Raw genomic sequence first — 16593 nt, 5'->3', positions numbered from 1 at the left:
TAATGTGAAGAGGCATTCAGATCAAATGCTCAAAGTGGAGTAAGATATCATTGTCTTTCACAGAATCACTTAATAGACTGCAGCAGATCTCCCTTGACCAACCCCCTGAAACCAGTCAAATTATTCAGTTTCCCCAAGGTGAAGACTCCCACATTAAGAAGCCCTCAGTACTGAGATAACTAGCAGATAAATTTATCCATTGCAAGGGTGGTCTTGCTGCAGGGCCGGCAAGCCTCAAAAATTGGGGTTTTGAGAGTGTTCTTGGCTTCACTCGGGAAAGATTCCAAGGATGAGACAGTGGTGTTAGACAGCAACTTTTATTGAACAAAGTTACTCCTTGCAGAGCAGGGTTACCCCATAGGCAGTGTGCCCAGAATAGTAGTTCAGAGGCAGTTCTGCAGTCGTATTTATACTCACTTTCAATTACATGCAAATTAAGGGGTGGATTATGCAGCAATGTCTAGAAATAGGTTAGAAATTTCTGCATAATTCACCCCTAAATTTATAGATGGTAACTCCAATTACCACTTCAATAACCCCAGTGGGTCATTATTGCCATGGAAAGAAGTGGTAGCCTCTGGGTGTTGCCATGGCAATGGGAAACTGACATGGCACACTGGTAGGATGTCTTAGGGAGAGGTGCTTCTGCCCCATCCCTGTTTTAGTTAATTCTCAATTTGATCTGGTGTCTGAGCCCCATCTACTGCTTCAGTCTTATGACCCCTAGACTCACCAGTTGATAAGAAGATGCCTGAATAAATGAGGAAATTGAGAAATGCTTCCTTTCAGTGTCCAAGTGCCAAAAATGATTCCTAGTCTTAATTAAAATTTAGATACAAGAAATATACTGGAAGAAAGTGATTACAGAATTTAAAAGTTGACTTGGTGATGCCTCAGTAAGAGTGAGAAAGATACAAAAAACTACAAGACAGAAAATCCACGAGAGCTAAAAATGAGCATTTTGTGGTACCAATCTTGCTGTAAAAGTCTTAATATTTTTTTCTCAGTACCAGACTAGAACATATATGCCAATGGGTAGTGAGACACTTCTGTCACTAGTAAAGTTGCATACCAATTCACAAGCCTGTTCTCGTACCCCAGTTACCACTACACATTGCTCTTGAGTCAGTAATGGCATTTTGCCACCCTGGCTCAAAATATCAGCCATCACATTTAGTAAATTCTGTAATACAAAGCAAATTAGCACTGATTTATCAGATTTACCATTGGTGGGGTGAGGAGGAGGAGGGCGCTGGCTGACTTAGCCCAGGCCCTGAAGAGCCCTGTTCCAGAGAATAGACTCGTGCTCTTCCTCACGGCCCAGCATATGCACAGGGCTCCAGGCATTTGCCTCCAGCAGGGGGCTCTTCACACTCACTCACAGTCAGCTGGGTTCCAATCTCTGTTCAAGTGTGAGCAATGCAAATCCAGCCCCTGGTTAATGTAGTCCTCACTCCTCAAGCCCATTCTCTTTCAGATGTTGAGACAATGGCCCTAACTCTGTGTGGCCGGCCCAGAGCTGTGCACCTACCCTCACTGTCATACCACATGATTTCAGATCTTTACTATCATGGGTTTCCCATCTATTTTTTTTCTTCAGGGGGCACCTCCACAATGTAGTTTCTAATACGTTGAATTCATACTCCAGAAAGTGTCCTGTAGAATAATGTCTTACTGAAAATAGCCATCACAGCCAGGAGTGCTTAACTATACTGTTTTGATACCCTTAGTTACAGAGACTTTGTTGTCATGTTCTTTACATCTTGTGTGAAGATGGTTCCAGGGTTGACCAAAGGATATGTCACTATCTAAAATTCACATTGAGAACCTCAGAGTAACTAATAATATGTTTGATGCTTGTAGGAAAGGAAGAGCTGTTTGGTCACAGGACGTGGTTCTTAGAACAGGGTTGTGGTTGAAGGGGAAGGATGATGACACAGATCTTTGCATAAACCACATTAACATGAAACCTTGACATTATCATTAAATACTTTTCTTTTTATCTAATGAGGCAAAGTAGAGAAGTCAGCGTCATTTGTCTCTGGCAGACTAAACTGTTAAGAAGGCATATCCAAGGTTGGTGGCAGGAGGAGCTTCACTGACATTAGGAATAATTGAAAATATAAAAGAATAAGTTTCGTAAGAAATATATAGACTCAACAGAAAGTGAAAAATGTACTTTACTGAAAAGAAAACAAATTGTAAACGAATCATGAAGTTGGATGGAGATATAATCTACAGATTTAAAACTATTTTTATTCAAAATCTTCATGAGATTTTAAAAAATAATAAATGTCCTGAAAGTCTAAGATAAGTATACTGTCCTGTATTGTTAATTTTTTAAAGAGTAGTAGAGTGTACTACATAGCATATTATATAAAGGCATGGGCCTGAGTTAGGCAGTCTTTTTGTTTGTTGAGGTAAAATTCACGTAACAAAATTAACCCATTTTAAGGTGCACCACTCAGTAGCATTTAGTGCATTCACCATGTTGTACAACCATCACTTCTATGTAGTTCAAAACATTTTCATCACCTCCAAAGGAGACCTTGTACCCATTAAGCAGTCACTCCCCATTCCCACTTCCTCCTCAGCAACCACAATCTGATTTTAGACAGGCCTTGCTTTGCATCTAGGGTGGTAATTTCTACATCAGTCTGTGCAGAAGGAGCTTAGGCCCAGAATCCTGCATGGTGGGTAGGGGCTGTGGCTTGTCTTGAAGCTGGGTTTGCTTGCATAGCAAATGCTTTATATTTATTTATGTATGTTTGGGTTATTTAAAAAAGAATATCTTATAAATATTATTGCTATATTGTTAATTTTCAAAGTGTTTTTGTTGTTTTACCTATGGAGAAAATATTAATAGCAATTTGATTTGTTTTACATAGGGACTACCTTCTCCAGTGTTTGTGAAAATAATAATTAAAATTTTGTTTGGCTTTGTTTTGTTTTGTGTACATATTTAAAGCTGTCTTGAATTTCTAATCTATCTGTTTTAATTTTTTTCTTTTTGTTTATCCTTATTGCTCTCTTAAAATGTCTTCTGTTTCTTCATATTATTTTACACGTAAGAGTGACTAAAAAATGGTCATGAGTTCGAAGAAATCAGATGGAATTTGGTAGGAATTTGGGGCTAATGTTTCAGGGTCTGATTCCTTCACTGGGGGACCATGAGGGCCATATCGTGGAATTATTTTCTCTGGGCCTATTCAATTTCTTCTGAGAGGAAACTTCATGTATTTTGTTTGAGGGATAGGTGCCAGCCACCTATGTGACAGAGATCAGAGTGGAGGAGAGGTGGGGTTAACTATTCTCCATATAATCTTTCAATTAATCTCCTTAAGTGTCCCCAAGTTTTTTAAAAAGAATGTTTAAATAAATACTATTTCAAGTGTATGGTGATGTTTTTATAGCCACTAAAGATAAGCTTTTATGAAACTGTTTAGGGATGTAGAAGATTGTCTAATCTGTGGGAAATTACCCACAGATTAAGTAAAAAAAAAAAAAAAAAAACTACAAAGACTAACATTACAATTCTGCAAATGTATCTATACTGTGATATTTCTATTTATAAAAACAGGAAGGCTCTTAATGACACTCAGAGGACTAGAATTAGATGATAGAAGAACTACTAAATTTTTCTCCTCTCAACAGTCTTAATAGGGCCTGCAGGTCTAGGGTGAGTGGCCTTGAAAAATCTCTGTTCAGGGAAATTTGTATGGAACATTTTAATGTGGAGCATTGTGTAGAATTTCAGAACCTGCCTGCCCATACTGTCCCTGTAGTGCCCTTTTTCCTCTCCTGCAGGTCTTCATGGTCCCCTGGGATCATAGTCACAAAGTTTCTGTTCTCAGTTGAGCCAGCCACCTATGTGACAGAGGTCAGAGTGGAAAAAAAAGAAATGAAGCATCCTCTACTTTTTCACAAGTGCAAACACATTAAGATGCTGTTATTTACAGTTACTCTTTCCCTGTAGACCTGTGCGCATGAGCTGTCTTTGGTTTAAGTCACTTGATAGTGACTCAAAGCACAAAGCACAGGGTAATGCCTGTTCTTTTTTTTTTTTTTTTTTTTTTTGGCGACAGAGTTTCACTCTTGTTGCCCAGGCTGGAGTGCAGTGGTGTGATCTCGGCTCACTGCAACCTCCACCTCCTAGGTTCAAGCAATTCTCCTGCTTCAGCCTCCCAAGTAGCTGGGATTACAGGCATGCGCCAACAGGCCCAGCTAATTTTTGTATTTTTAGTAGAGACAGAGTTTCACCATGTTGGTCAAGCTGGTCTTGAACTCCTGACCTCAGGTGATACACCCACCTTGGCCTCCCAAAGTGCTGGGATTACAGGTGTGAGCCACCGTGCCCGGCCTACCTGTTCTTTAATCTGACTGTTGAACCCTTCACTTCTCTGGTTAGTTAATTTTCTAGACCGAGGGTGCTGAAAGGACACCCATGTATCATGTGTTATTTACAGTTCCTCACCCCAACCCCCAATCTCCACAACTTCACTGCCTTCTAGTCAGGTTTTGGTGACAATCGGCCTTTGCAGAAGCTGAGTTTAAGTGAAACCAAAAAAAGACATTAAATATTTTCCTCTTCAGCAAATCAGAACCCTGTGGGAAGCAGCATCATCTGTCTCTGGCAGAATAAGCCATGAAGACTGTAAGAAAAAATATTTAGTGATGGAGGAAGGAAAAAAGTATCTATTAACAAGAGCAAAATAATATAATAACCATTTTACAAGGAATATAAAGAATCATCAGAGAAAATGTTATAAGACTTTTTTGAGACCACAAGAGATGAATAAGTGGAGAAGAACATGATGTTCATAGAGAGACATATAATAGATAGAATTAATACAGTTTCAAATTATGTATTTTCCTGTTGTTGGGTGGAGTGTTCTGTAAATGTAACTTAGTCAAGTTACTTGATAGCATTGTTCAGTTATTCTATATCCTTACTGACTTCCTGCTTAATTTTTCTATGAAATACTAAGAAATGAGTATAAAATCTGCAATGATAATTTTGGATTTTTCTATTTCTCCTTTTTTTAATGTCAGCTTTGTCTCCTATATTTTGAAGCTCTGTTGTTAGGTACATATGCACTTAAGATTGTTATGTCTGGGGCCGGGCATGGTGGCTTACGTCTGTAATCCCAGCATTTTGGGAGGCTGAGGCAGGCAGATCACAAGGGTTAACCATCCTGGCTAACATAGTGAAACCCCATCTCTACTAAAAATACAAAAAATTAGCCGGGTGTGGTGGAGGGCACCTGTAGTCCCAGCTACTTGGGAGGCTGAGGCAGGAGAATGGCATGAACCCAGCCTGGGCAACAGAGAAAACCCTTCCCAAAAAAAAAAAAAAAAAAAAAAGGTTGTCATGTCTCCTTGGAGAAATAACCCTTTATCATTAAGTGATGTCTGGCTTTATCCCTATTAACTTTTCTCGCTCCAATTTCTACTTTGTCTAGTATTGCCATAATCATTTCGACTTTCTTTTGATTTCTTTTGCATGGTATATATTTCCCTTCTTTTTACTTTTAATGAAGGTATGTTTTTATATTTAAAATGGGTTGCTGATAGGTTATAGTTCAATATTCCATTTTTATTCAATCTGTTCTTCTCTATCATTTAATTGGTCTGTCAGGACCAATCAAATTTATCAAATTTAATGTACTTATTAATATGGTTGAATTATTTTTGCTAGATATTTCTATTAATTCTATGAAATATTTATTTTGAAAATCAGTTTTTGCTTTCTTTTGGATTAGTTGTTGCCCTAGAATTTTACATATATGTATAATCTGTCTTCAAATCTACCTTAGATTAGCATACTCCAGATTTCTCCCTTATTCATTATGCAATTGTTGTCATATAATGTCTTTGTCATATTCCATAAACACAAAATACAGTGCTACTATTTTTATTTCAGAGAGTTTGTTACCTTATAAAGCAATGATTCTTAAATGGGGGCAATTTTTCCCCCCAAATGACATTTGACAATGTCTGGAGATAGTTTTTCTTGTCACTACTGGGGAGGGTGCTACTGGCACGTATTAGGTAGATGTCAGGGGTGCTGTTAAAAGTCCTATAACACACATGACAGCCTCCTACAAAAAATAATTATCATCTGGCTCAAAATATTAATAGTTCTCAGGTTGAGAAACCTCATTTTAGAGAATTTTTTAGACTTTTAAGTTCAAGGGTACATGTTCAGGTCTGTTACATAGGTAAACATGTGTCATAAGGGTTTGTTTAATAGATTATTTCATCACCCAGGTATTAAGCTTAGTACCCAACAGTAATTTTTCCTGATCCTCTCCCTCCTCGCACCCTCCACTCTTCAATAGGTCCTAGTGTGTGTGGTTCCCCTCTATGTATCCATGTGTTGTCATAATTTTGCTCCCACTCATAAGTGAGAACATGTGGCATTTGGTTTTCCGTTTCTGTATTAGTCTGCAAAGGATAATGGTCTTCAGCTCCATCCATGTCCCTGCAAAGAACATGATCTCATTCTTTTTTATAGCTGCATAGTATTCCATGGTGTATATGTACCAAATTTCCTTTATCCAGTCTATCATTGATGGGTATTTAGGTTGATTCCTTGTCTTTGCTATTGTGAATAGTGCTGCAATGAACATACGTGTACATGTGTCTTTATAACAGAATGATTTACATTCCTTTGGGTATATAGCCAGTAATTGGATTGCTGGGTCAAACGGTATGTCTGCCTTTAGGTCTTTGAGGTATTGCCACACTGTCTTCCACAATGGTTGAACTAATGTACACTCCCGCCAACAGTGTATAAACGATCCTTTTTCTCCACAACATCACCAGTATCTGTTATTTTTTGACTTTGTAATAATACCTATTCTGACTGGTGTGAGATGGTCATTGTGGTCTTGATTTGTATTTATCTCTAATGATCAGTGATGTTGAACTGTTTTTCATATGATTGTTGGCTACATGTATGTCTTCTTTCGAGAAGTGTCCATTCATGCACTTTGCCCACTTTTTTATGGAGTTTTTTTGTTTTTTTCTTGTACATTTATTTAAGTTTCTTATAGATGCTGGATATTAGACCTTTGTTGGATGCATAGTTTACAAAACTTTTCTCCCATTCTATATGTTGTCTGTTCACTCTGCTGATAGTTTCTTTTGCTGTGCAGAAGCTCTTTAGTTTAATTAGATCCCATTTGTCAATTTTTGTTTTTGTTGCAATTACTTTCGGCTTCTTTGTAATGAAATCTTTGCCCATGCCTATGTCCTGAGTAGTATTGCCTAAGTTGTCTTCTAGGGTTTTTATAGTTTTGGGTTTTACATTTAAGTCTTTAATCCATCTTAAGTTAATTTTTGTATATGGTGTAAGGAAGGCTTCCAGTTTCAATCTTCTGCATATGGGTAGCCAGTTATCCCAGCACCATTTATTGAGTAGGATATCCTTTCCCCATTGCTTGTTTTTGTCAGGCTTGCTGAAGATCAGATAGTTGTAGGTGTGTGGTCTTATTTCTGGATTCTCTATTCTGCTCCATTGGTCTATGTGTCTGTTCTTATACCAGTACCATGCTGTTCTGGTTACTGTAGCCCTGTAGTATAGTTTGCAGTCAGGTAGCGTGACTCCAGCTTTGTTCTTTTTGGTCTGGATTGCCTTGGGTATTCAGGCTCTCTCTAGTTCTGTGAAGAATCTCAGTGGTAGTTTTTAATAGGAATGGCATTGAATCTATAAATTGCTTTGGGCAGCACTTGCTTTTAAAGATTTTATTAAAAATTATTTGTCATTTGTTTAATGATTAAGGCTAAGGAAAGGTGACTGTATAGCCAGGTGGGGTGGAGTGCCCCTGTAGTCCCAGCTAGTTGGAAGACGGAGGTGGGACCTGGGAGTTTGAGGCCAGCCTGAGCAACACAGTGAGATCCCGTCTCTAAAAATAAATAAGTAAATAAAAAGATCTATATAAAGAATGTTTACAATATGTACATTAGGACTGGGGAATTCCTGGGAAGAGAATCAATCATTACTGGACATGAGGAATATTAAGTCTCCAGACAGTCAATTCTGTAAACTGAATCAGATGATTAAGAAGTTCAGTCCAAGTCAACAAGTATTTATTGATTACATACCATAGTCTCTGCAAAGTCTTCATGAAGTAACTAACCTATTCTGTTTAGCTGTAGAGTACTCTGGAGCTATGGAGAAGGCAGGTCTGGACATGGAAGTAATTTTGCATGTTTTTCAGTAGAAGATCATTACAAAGCAATCTTTCCCCATATTATTAATCGTGCAGTTTATTCAAGTGAGTTATTTAAAACAACTAGTTCATACACGTAGGAGTATGACAATTCTTTGTTGCTGACAAAGAATTGGTGGAACTGATATTAAATAACAAACAATTGTGGGTTTTTTAATATACTTTAAGTTTTAGGGTACATATGCATAACATGCAGGTTTGATATATAGTTATACATGCGCTGTGTTGGTTTGCTGCACCCATCGACTTGTCATTTACATTACGTATTTCTCCTAATGCTATCTCTCCCCCAGCCCCACACCCTCTGACAAGCCCTGGTGTGTGAGAGTTCTCATTGTTCCAAGAGTTCTCATTGTTCAATCCCCACCTATGAGTGAGAACATGCAGTGTTTGGTTTTCTGTCTTCGTGATAGTTTTCTGAGAATGATGGCTTCCAGCTTAATCCATGTCCCTGCAAAGGACGTGAATGCATCCTTTTTTATGACTGCATAGTATTCCATGGTGTATCTGTGCCACATTTTCTTTATCCAGTCAATCACTGATGAACATTTGGGTTGGTTCCAAGTCTTTGCTATTGTGAATAGTGCCGAAACAAACATACATGTGCATGTGTCTTTATAGCAGCATGATTTATAATCCTTTGGGTATATACCCAGTAATAGGATTGCTGGGTCAAATGGTATTTCTAGTTCTAGATTCTTGAGAAATTGCCACACTGTTTTCCACAATGGTTGAAATAATTTACACTCCCTCCAACAGTGTAAAAGCATTCCTATTTCTCCACATCCTCTCCAGCATCTGTTGTTTCCTGACTTTTTAATGATTGCCATTCTAACTGGTGTGAGATGGTATCTCATTGTGGTTTTGATTTGCATTTCTCTGATGACCAGTGATGATGAGCATTTTTTCATGTGTCTGTTGGCTGTACAAATGTCTTCTTTTGAGAAGTGTCTGTTCATATCCTTTGCCTTCTTTTAACAACATTTTTTTTCTTTTAAGAAGAAGTCTCGCTCTGTCACCCAGGCTGGAGTGCAGTGGTGCAATCTTGGCTCACCGCAAGCTCTGCCTCCCAGGTTCACGCCATTCTCCTGCCTCAGCCTTCCGAGTAGCTGGGACTACAGGTGACTGCCACCACGCCCAGCTAATTTTTTTTTGTACTTTTAGTAGAGATGGAGTTTCACCATGTTAGCCAGGATGGTCTCTGTCTCCTGACCTTGTGATCCACCCACCTCGGCCTCCCAAAGTGCTGGGATTACAGGCATGAGCCAGTGCGCCTTGCTAACAAACAATTGTTTGTATAAGTTTCCTCTGCTTCATTAATTTTATGATTGTGAGAGGCCATATGACTGAATTACAGCATACAGGAGTTTGTATCAGAATATGAGCTTGGCAGTCGTAAGAGATTACTTACAATTCTCCACGTTTCTGTATTTTCATCAGTAAAACTCCATAAAGTTTTCTATAAGAATAAATTGTAGCACATTATTCATATTGGAATTCAACAGTTCTTATTTCAAGTCTCCCATGAGAAAGTTTCACTGTGTTTTTAATGCAGATTAGAAAAGATAAGATTTTGACTGGTAGGTGAGTGGGTGGAATTTATTTCAAATACGGGGGCTCTCCAATGCTCGCACACCAAATTCATTCATATATTGCCAAAAACCAGAGGATATTTATGATAAGTTACAAAAATAGCTACAAATTCTTTGCAGCCTATTCTGTCAAGAAATGCAATCTATTAACCAACCTCTTGATGTGAGCTACTACTATGACTTGCTTTGAATAACAGAATGTGGTGGAAGTGATGTTGTGAGTTTTAAATTTCAGCTCAAGACACCTGCTGTTTCTATCTTGCACAGGAGAGCTTTCCAGCACCTGTGACAAGCCTCAGCTGGCCTGCTGGATAATAAACCCATGTGGATGGAGAGAGGTCCCTTATCCCCACCAAACCTGTTGATGCTACAGAGATGTAAAGGAGCCCACCTGAGAAAAGCTGAACCTGCCTAGTGCATAAAGACCACCCAGGTAGGTTTAGCACAATTTTGCTGTTGTACAGAATCATGAGGAGATACTAAACCATTATTTGAAGTTATTAAGTTTTGGAGTACTTTGTTACATAGAAAAATCTGACAGATACAACAGTCTTCAAAAACATTTTGATTTTCAGCCATTTATTTTTTCTTTTTTCTTTTTTTATTTTTTTCTTTTTTGAGACAGAATCTTGCTCTATTGCCTAGGCTGAAGTGCAGTGGTGTGAACTCAGCTTACTGCAAGCTCCGCCTCCTGGGTTCACGCCATTCTCCTGCCTCAGCCTCCCAAGTAGGGGACTGAGCCTCCCAAGTAGGGGACTACAGGCGCCCGCCACCATGCCCAGCTAATGTTTTGTATTTTTAATAGAGACAGAGCTTCACCGTGTTAGCCAGGATGGTCTCGATCTCCTGACCTGGTGATCTGCCCGCCTTGGCCTCCCAAAGCGCTGGGATTACAGGTGTGAGCCATTGCGCCCGGACTTTTCAGCAATTTCTTAGTGCTTCTGTGGTTCACAGGCTCCCACATGCCTGGAGTGCCACAGGGAGAAGGTTAAACGAATGAGGAAAAATTGATAGCCTTTCTCAGCCCAAGTCATGATGTTATTATCACTATCATTATTAATATTTGTCTTTATATAGCAGCTACCACTCAGGAATAGTTGCTGTGTGTCAGACACTGGATTGTATTTAACTTTATAATTTGTACTTATCTATCATTTCACTTCACCATATTAACTATCATCTAATAATTTTCCTTCTGTTTTATAGAAAATAACTTTAAGGCTCAGATATTTTGAGTGGCTTGCCCAAGGTGATGCAGTTGATAAAATAAAAAGCAGAATAGAATACATATTTATCTTATTACAAAATCTATATTCTTTTTACTTTGCTACTCTAGACTCTTGTTGTGAAGCACCTTTACAGCAAGATAGAAGTCTTGGTCTTCAGAGTAAAACTTCACCAGTGCATAAAGTCAGACTAAAAGAATTTGAAAATACACAGAGTATTAGAGAATGTTATAACTGTTTGTCAAAACTAACGTAAATTCTACCTATCTTAGAGAGCCCTTAATAATGTCAACTATAATGGCACATCCTATTGCTATTTTAGTTATGGAATCAATGGCATGTCAATAAGTGCTTTCTAAGAAAATTGTTGGACAAATTTTGAACTCCAAATTTTATTCCCACTATTAATTTATGAAGAGGACCTTTTCTCTTTCTACTAGACAAAGGCAACAAATTAGCTTCTGTTAAAATGGTATACTGTTCTTCTGAGTTTCATTTACTTATTATTTTACCTTACATTAAAATTATGACCTGAAGACAAGCAACTGGAACAAGGTTCACTGTATTATGGCTGGATGAAGCAGGAAAAGGAGAGAGACAAAACTAGATTAAAGATAGAAAGGGCGCCTATTATCTCTTTAAAGACTTTGCCTTGCTTGGACTTTCCCTTCACCCCACAGGATGTGAGATCTGAAGCGGCACCCTTAACTTCCCATCCAAGACATAATTCTAATCTCACAATTTAACACCCTAATTTCTTAACTGGAGTTGAGTTATTTAAACTATAATGTTAATAGGTGAAATTCTGGAGTACCATCCCAAAACACTTTGTTTATTTGACAAAATCCTAAGGAATTTCCATGAGATACAAAGCATGTGAGTCTAGGCACAGGAAAAAAGATAAAAATATGCTATTTGCTACATGGCAAGAAGGATATTGAGTGGTAAAGCGAGCACATCTCAAATAGGACCTCAAAAACCGTCTTCATTCACAATGGCAGGAGCTAGAAAGAATAAAGCCACCTATAGGGTCAAATATCTCTCCTCATCATGTTAAGGCACTGGATCCCGAATCCACACAGAAGGAGACTCTCACCCATCACTCCTCACAAGTACTCATGGCTTGCCCCATAGCATTGCATCTGTACTACTTACCAGCTGTGTGACCCTGGAAAAAGTCTTTCAACTCTCTGGGCTTTAATATTCTCCTTGGAACATGAGGATGATATTAAAATATGATAACTATATGTAAAGAGTCTTAGGAATTTTTCATTCCAAGTGCAATATATGTACATTCCTCACAACTGCCTAATGAGGCACCTCAATGCTTCCAGCCAAAGACCAGCAGGAGCATACCCTTGAATGAACAAGTTGGCTTTATGGTTCATTGCAATGATAGAGAAAACTCACGGTAGGAAATCATGAATCATGCAGCCCCTCAGTAAGGGATTGTTGGAAGCAAAGAAGTAGAACCAGAAGAACACATCTATTAAGAGAACGATTGAAAGAAATTAATTTTTGCAACTGGGGGGTGGGCTAGGTAAGTCCAAGATCCACTGGGAGGTAGTTGTCAGCAAGGGCAGGCTGGAACTCTCAGCACAGGCTGACGCGCTGTCCAGAGTGGAATTTCTGTTTCTTCAGAGAAACCTCAGCTCGGCTCTTCAACAGCTTAGGTTAAGTTCACCCAGTTTTTCTAGGATAAGCTCACCCAGTTTTTCTAGGATAAATTCTTATTTTATTTTATTTTATGTTATTTATTTATTTATTTATTTTTAGAGACGGAGTCTTTCTCGGTCGCCCAGGCTGGAGTACAGTGGCGTGATCTCAGCTCACTGCAAGCTCCGCTTCCCGGGTTCACGCCATTCTCCTGCCTCAGCCTCCTGAGTAGCTGGGGCTACAGGCGCCCGCCACCACACCAGGCTGATTTTTTGTGTTTTGTTGTTGTTGTTGTTGTTGTTTAGTTGAGACGGGGTCTCACCGTTTTAACCATGATGGTCTCCATCTCCTGACCTGGTGATCTGCCCTCCTCGGCCTCCCAAAGTGCTGGGGTTACAGGCGTGAGCCACCGCACCTGGCTGATACATTCTTAAAGTCAACTGATTATGAACTTCGGTAACATCTACAGAATATCTTCAGAGCAACATCTAGATTATTAGTGCTTAATTGAATAACTGGGGATCACGGTCTAGCTGGCACATAAAATTGACCATTAACCAATTGTAAGGTTTGTGCTTGTTTAAGGTGATTTTGGGGAGGATTTATGAGAGGGAGATTTTGCTTTTAATTAGATTCTGACAAAAAATGGAGGGTTAGGGTGGCAATGCTATGATTGGGCAGCTTCACAATTCCTATCTAGAGGGAGGTAAGACTACCCTGAGGCTACAGATGTAATTGGTAAAGAAGCAGCAATCACTCCTAAGAGAAAGATGTGCCTGATCATTTTTGTGGTTTGGACAATATTCATGTTTTCTCTGGGTGCAGACATGATGACTGAGCATTCTGGTGTTCTGTCTCAATCCATTGTGCTCACAGAGTACCTGTCCGATTCTGATGTTCTGTGAAATCCCATATCTTCAACAAGAGAACCAAAAACACCTGGGAATGCCAGGCTAGCTCCTAGCAACACCAAGTCTTTGTTAGTTGCATGCAGGTAGCTCTCAGGTGTCAGGATATTTTTTTTGTTTCACCTTTTTTTACAGTCTCTGCCACTGGGAGGTAAAACATAGTGCTAAGAATCTCAGAAGGCCATTTAGCAAGGACAGAGTGATTCTGAATAGAAGTTCCATTAACTTATGGTTTCTATCACATACAGAAAATGTATTCATCTGAAAAAAATAATAAGTTTCCCTCTAATGACTAACTTTAGTTCAGTCTATAGTCCCTTGCAAATATCTGGAATTTTAATGTGGTAGGATAGCAAATTTTAAAAGATCTGGTAGTTTAAGAAAAGAAAACAATTTTTCTAAGTCAGTGCAATTCTCTTTATTCTACCCTCAACTTTTGACTTGACCTTAATTAAAAAAAAAAAAAAAACTTAGAGTAATTGAGCCAGCCAAATTTTAAATGTAATCAATGTCCCTAAATTTCCTTTAAACATACTCATTAAGCACCAAAACACAGAACATAAAAATTACTCAATGCAAAGGAAAATTGTATAAAATCTCATACAGTTACTATAGACAACACCATCTGGCATTATAACTATTTTTTATTGCCCTGGCCAAAACCACCTGGATCTTTTGAGAGCTTGAGAAGAATTTACCCAACTGGATTTACACAAGTAGAAAAGGCAAAGGTATTGCTTGGCTACTACCAGCAGAGATCCCGAGGTAGGTGGGGTCAACTTAACATTTGGAGAATTCCATATGCACTATGGAAGCAAAAAGAAAAACAGCTAACCCACATACAGAAGCCAGAGAAAGGGCAGGGGATGGGGACTGCCAGGGAGGGAAATCAACTCAGGGAAAAATTCCTGGAGGTTGTAAACCAGAAAATCCTGAAGGATGCCATTTCATTTGATGACCTCATCTATCCATGAGGCTGCTCAAAAATGCCCACCACTAGTCAGTTGCGATATTCCCCACCACTGGCCAAGCCTGTAATCCGAGCACTTTGGGAGGCTGAGACAGGCAGATCACGAGGTCAGGAGTTCGAGACCAGCCTGGCCAACACAGTGAAACCCTGTCTCTACTAAAAATACAAAAATTAGCTGGGCATGGTGTTAGGCACCTGTAGTCCCAGCTACTTGGGAGGGTGAGGCAGGAGAATCGCTTGAACTTGGGAGGCAGAGGTTGCAGTGAGCCGAGACCACTCCACTGCACCTCAGCCTGGGTGACAGAGTGAGACTACATCTCAAAAAAAAAAAAAAAAGAAAGAAAGAAAGAAGAAAAGAAAAGAAAAGAAATGCCCACCCCTCTTGCCACTGGCAGACATGCACACACTAGAGAAGATTCCAATTTAGTGTCCTCCCTCTATTCATAGAACATTTCCTCAAGTCCACTCTGAGTAGATACTGCATCACAACCAGGGGATTGCCCTGTCTCCTTCCAGGGCTCTTAGTACAAACTCTTCAACTAGTAACTGAGGTGTCATCATAGGGGGTTTTTCTAATTGGCCAAAACATGACCTGGCAGGATTTGGTTTGGGTGTCTTCAGATTTCCTTGTCTCGAGGTCCTCATAATTACTCTACAGCTCAGAACAGCAACTGCTGAGGCTGCCTTGGGAAGAGGATGATCTTAAACAAAGCTCTGTTGTTGGGGGCCCTTGCCCTGACCACCGTGATGAGCCCCTGTGGAGGTGAAGACATTGTGGGTGAGTGCATGAGTGAGGGATGTTCTCTGGAGCTGGAAGACAGAAAATTGAAGAAAAAGATAGAAAACAATTTGCAGAGAAACTGTAGAGATTTCCTAAGGGCCCTTTCAGTATTAAGAGATTTAAAAATTATGGCTGTTCCTCCTTCAGGAAACCAGAGTTCCAACCTACTCTTTTTGTTATCTATGCTGTTGGCGTTCACTAAGGACGCTATTCTGTTTATATTGTATTCAATGACTACAGCCTGGAGGTCTCTATGTCATTCCACCATGATTGCCTCAAAAATTAGTGAGGTTTCCATCGGTGGAGAATTTTTTATTATTAAAAATTTGTCAAGTGTCACTCTCAAATTTCTCTGAACAACTTTGGAAGCTTGTTGTATGTCTCCTGTAGTAGATCTTGGGGTAAATAGTTCCATCAATTATATACTGTATAGATATTAAGAAAGATGCCTTTTTCTTTCTCTCAGACTTACTCACATTTCCACATAGGAACTGGCACAGGTGGGGAGTGGGTAAAGGAGTCCAGCAGGCTGAATGCCTTCAACGATCATTTTATCACATGGTCCTCACTTACTCTCAGCTGCCTCATATGTGTCACCTCACAAACAATCAAATAAAATGGTCATGTAGATAAGGTTTGTAAATAGTGAAAACATGAATGTCAATTTTTTTCCATATTTCTATTACAAGTATAGCTTCACATTTCTTTTATTTAACAAAATAAGGAATCCATTTATTTTAAAATTGAGAATTTATAGTAGAAAAACTTGGTAAATCAAATCATTTTATTCTCAAATTATCAATCCAAATTACCTGTTCTTTACCTCATCTAATGAAGTCCTATAAAAAGAAAAGTGGGCCAGACATGGTGGCTCATGCCTTAATCCCAGCACTTTGGGAGGCCAAGGCAGGAGGATCCTTTGAGCCCAGGAGTTTGAGACCAGCCTGGGCAACATAGCAAAACCTCATCTCTACAAAAAATAAAAATAAAAATTAGCCAGGTGTAGTGGTGCGTGCCAGTTGTGCCACCTACTCAGAAGGCCGCAGTGGGAGGACTGCTTGAGTCCAGGAGGTCAAGGCTGCAGTGAGCCATTATTGCACCACTGCACTCCAGCCTGGGCAACAGAGAGAGACCCTGTCTCAAAAAGAAAAAGGGAAGAAAGAAAGAGAGAAAGAGAGCAAGGAAAGAAGGAAGGAAGGAAGGAAGGAAGGAAGGAAGGAAGG

At 39.3% G+C, this 16593-nt stretch overlaps 1 protein-coding gene and 1 long non-coding RNA gene across 2 annotated transcripts in view; both read left to right on the top strand.

The window, feature by feature from the left end:
* The first annotated feature begins 2644 nt into the window (after positions 1–2644).
* Positions 2645–12881, top strand: LOC116418785. Its single transcript, XR_004228934.1, has 3 exons — positions 2645–2693; positions 10097–10262; positions 12832–12881. It is a non-coding gene; the product is annotated as an uncharacterized LOC116418785 (long non-coding RNA).
* Positions 12882–15153: 2272 nt separating this feature from the next.
* Positions 15154–16593, top strand: part of LOC111535152 (HLA class II histocompatibility antigen, DQ alpha 2 chain) — an 8409-nt gene continuing 6969 nt past the window's right edge. The window contains exon 1 of the mRNA XM_023201563.3: positions 15154–15367. Within this exon, the coding sequence (XP_023057331.1) occupies positions 15286–15367 (82 nt within the window). The 5' untranslated portion in view covers positions 15154–15285. The remainder of the gene's footprint in view (positions 15368–16593) is intronic.

Source organism: Piliocolobus tephrosceles, chromosome 5, assembly GCF_002776525.5.
Source record: "Piliocolobus tephrosceles isolate RC106 chromosome 5, ASM277652v3, whole genome shotgun sequence".
NCBI classification, from domain to species: Eukaryota; Metazoa; Chordata; class Mammalia; order Primates; family Cercopithecidae; genus Piliocolobus; species Piliocolobus tephrosceles.
The sequence above is the reverse complement of the archived record's forward strand: the minus strand, read 5'-3'. Positions and strand labels throughout refer to the sequence as shown.